Source organism: Rattus norvegicus, chromosome X (genome assembly GCF_021556685.1).
Source record: "Rattus norvegicus strain SHRSP/BbbUtx chromosome X, alternate assembly SHRSP_T2T, whole genome shotgun sequence".
Classification (NCBI taxonomy): Eukaryota; Metazoa; Chordata; class Mammalia; order Rodentia; family Muridae; genus Rattus; species Rattus norvegicus.
The window spans coordinates 111,438,528-111,441,712 of NC_141554.1; the positions used below are offsets into that span (position 1 = coordinate 111,438,528).

Here is a 3,185-nt window from a genome sequence, read left to right on the forward strand (position 1 = left end):
ATTTTATATGTGTATATGTGCTTTCCCTTACATGAATGTCACATGTGTACAAAACGCAAGAGAACATGAATACCAGATCCATTGGAACTGGAGTTATAAATGGTTGTTTACCACCATGTGGGTGCTGGGATTTGAACTTTAGTCCTCTGGAAGAGTAATCAGCACTATTGTGACCCATCTCTCCAGCCGCTTCTACAATTGTTTTATAACTCATGCAAAGTAGAAATAAGTCAGATATGCTCATTCATGTTGACAAACTATCATTTTATGGCAATATTAAATTTAAAAGATGTTTTCTATCACCTTAAAAGGTATCCCAAGATAGTAATGCCACAACGGAAAAAAAATGATTCTCAGAAGTCCCTAGAACTTTTTTTTTTTTTTTGGTTCTTTTTTTCAGAGCTGGGGACCGAACCCGGGGCCGAGCGCTTCCTAGGCAAGCGCTCTACCACTGAGCTAAATCCCCAACCACCTTAAGGACCTTTTTATAGCTCATTGGACACAACATATGTCAATCACTTTGTCTCAGCAAATGAGCTTACAGCTCTAGTGACGTATGAAAAGGAGTATTATTACTCATCAAGGTTCCGCCTACTAGTTCCTGGTCTACAGCCATCTTGAGGCCCGCCTCGGTAGGCTGCTCCTCCAAGTGCTGTCTAGTTCTCCGCTGACTGCTGTCTCTCCCTCCCTTTTTAGGTACTCCATACGTACCAACTCCATCAGCTCACCAGTGGAAAATCTTCTCTACTGCTCTCACTGCTTTCCAGGAGGTATTTCTGACCAACATCCTCCGTCTTCTGGGTGGCAGTCACCCTAACAACGCCCCATCCTAACCACCACCTTCAAAGCTCGAAGTTACTGTGTAAGATCTTTCCTGGCAGGTATTTTGTGTCATGTCTGCTGTTGCAGAGCAGGAACCTGGATTACCTGACCAAGAGCGAGAAGGTGGTGAGATGGGGCACGACGCCAGGCAAATTGTCCTGCACGTGCTGCCAATCGAAGAAGCTGCGGATGACATCGATGGAACCGCAGCATTTCTGGTTTCGCAGGCAGTGGTGAGAGCCATTACTGAGGAAGAGTGTGGGCAGGAGGAGATATGGCCTGATGTTGAGGAGGTCTGGCCACATGTGGAAGAGGTCTGGCCCGCTGTCCAGGATATGTGGCCTGAAATCGAAGAGGTCTGGCCTGATGTTGAAGAAGATTGGTATATCTGGAACGGTGACCAAGAAAATGATGATGAAGATCAGAGGAAAGATGAAAATCAACAGGACTACAAAAACGAAGAAGAGGAGGAAGACGATGATGACGAAGAAGATGATGACGATGACTATGAATACGAAGAGGATGAGGAGGAGAAGGAAGGGGAAGGGGAAGATAACGATGAAGATCGTGGGGAGGAGATTATCCTTCATGCCTGTGAGTTCACCTATGTGGGTTTAGATCTCTATAGAGAAATTTTGTTTTCTTAAATACCTCATGATAGGAACAAAATGTGTATATATGCTATTAATGACCACTTCCTGTTTACCAGAGACAAGAGGAGTAGTAAAGGTCAGTCTCTGGGAGCTCACAGATTCAGGACAGGGAAGGACTCTAGGGAGAATGGAGAAGTCCAGAACCTGGCAAAGGAAGCATAGAATTGGGAGGGTGTATGCATAATAAATAAAAGGAGCTACCTCCACTATGGCTGCCCTGTTTAACACCCCAAAATTTACCCCAAGGTTCATTAAGTATGGTTTATTAGCAGACAGAATCTTTTAACATAGAATAACTTATTTGTATCTTTACAAGGTTATAGTATCACTAGAAAACTAAGCCTTTATGGTATTAGAGAACCTTTCATGGTCAGCTGCCTGAAGACATTAGGTAATATAAGTGTGTCCTGGTATACAGTATTTAAGTTACAAAATGGAAATATGTTCAATACTTCAATACTTTTGTTGAAACATAGGATAAACTAACTTTCTTAAGAATTAAAAAGTGGTCATTCTTATCTCTTATTCTTCCTACAGATTGAGGGCGAAGGAAGCTATGGATGAAGACAGAATCAATACATTGGTTCCCTGTGGATTGGAGATCATCTAACATTCATTAACACACGACAAATTAATGATCATCCTATTCTAAAATTCTTCATCCACACATATATACACTGAAAACTCCCCCCTCTGTTTAATCATTAAATCAAAAATAAAAGCATTTCAAATGAATGAATGGGTTAGTTAGTGCTCTTTTTGTATCAATACTAACTCAAGTTGGTGTTGCGTTCATTTTCTTTCAGCTTACCAGTCATTGTGAAGCGGATCACTTTTAACTCTTCTAAGTCCTCTTATTACACTTTCAATAAATTGCATTGTAAGTTTTAACTATTTATAAAAATAGATGTGGAGGCCTACCATAGTCTGAATTTTAGGCACAGAAACTGTCAAGTGATCCAGTTTGTCTGGAAGCAAGATGAGACCCTTGAACTCCTGGAGCAGCAGCAGCAACAGCAACAGAACCTGGGTATTAGCAATGAGAATAGTAGCACTATGCAAGATTTACTAAATAATAAATTCTCATTGATCTGGTAGCTTCTAAACACCTTTAGTCTTCATATCTACAGTTTGGGGAATGCTGATTTTGAGTAATGTGTCACTACAGTTGGAACAGCATTGCATTGCTGAATTGAGGCCCTTTAAAATAAATAGCACAATACCGGATGCTAGATGAGGGTGGTTGATGCAGGGAGAAACAAGTTCTGAGAGGCCTAAAAGCACAAATATTGGATGATATAGTGGGGGGGGGACTAGTTAATGGACATATATGAAGTTTAAGAATGTAAAGTAATAATTGTACATATGTATATATATATATGCATGTAAACAAAGTGAATGTGTGTGATGCATGCTTATGAAGCATACAGAAAATCTATGAGAATCAAAATACCTATTGCTAGATCTATTTTTTTAGGAAAGCGGGTAGAAGTTAGAGGTATACACTGTGGACTTGTATCACAGTGTACCTGTTAGGTTAGCTCATGGGGACAAAGATGTAAGCGCTCACTACATACACCTTTGTGTAGATGAGCAGTGTTTCGAAGAGGAAATGTAAAGAAGGCTCAGCTGGAATCGGCTTTAGGAAGAAAGTGTAATTGGATGTGACTAGAGGCTCTGAGAAGGAATTGCAGGATTTTGAGGGTGGAA

General features: G+C 40.7%; 1 protein-coding gene across 1 annotated transcript; it reads left to right on the top strand.

Moving 5' to 3' along the window:
* The first annotated feature begins 610 nt into the window (after positions 1 to 610).
* Positions 611 to 2,206, top strand: LOC102551064 (glutamic acid-rich protein-like). The gene is made up of 2 exons (NM_001409168.1): positions 611 to 1,416; positions 2,013 to 2,206. Exons 1-2 carry the CDS (start codon positions 894 to 896, stop codon positions 2,015 to 2,017), a joined length of 528 nt encoding a protein of 175 aa, NP_001396097.1. The 5' UTR covers positions 611 to 893; the 3' UTR covers positions 2,018 to 2,206.
* The last annotated feature ends 979 nt before the right edge of the window (positions 2,207 to 3,185 follow it).

What these genes read in the sequence shown, in the direction of transcription:
- LOC102551064 (NM_001409168.1), top strand. Translation starts at nt 894, where the DNA reads ATGTCTGCTGTTGCAGAGCAGGAACCTGGATTACCTGACCAAGAGCGA.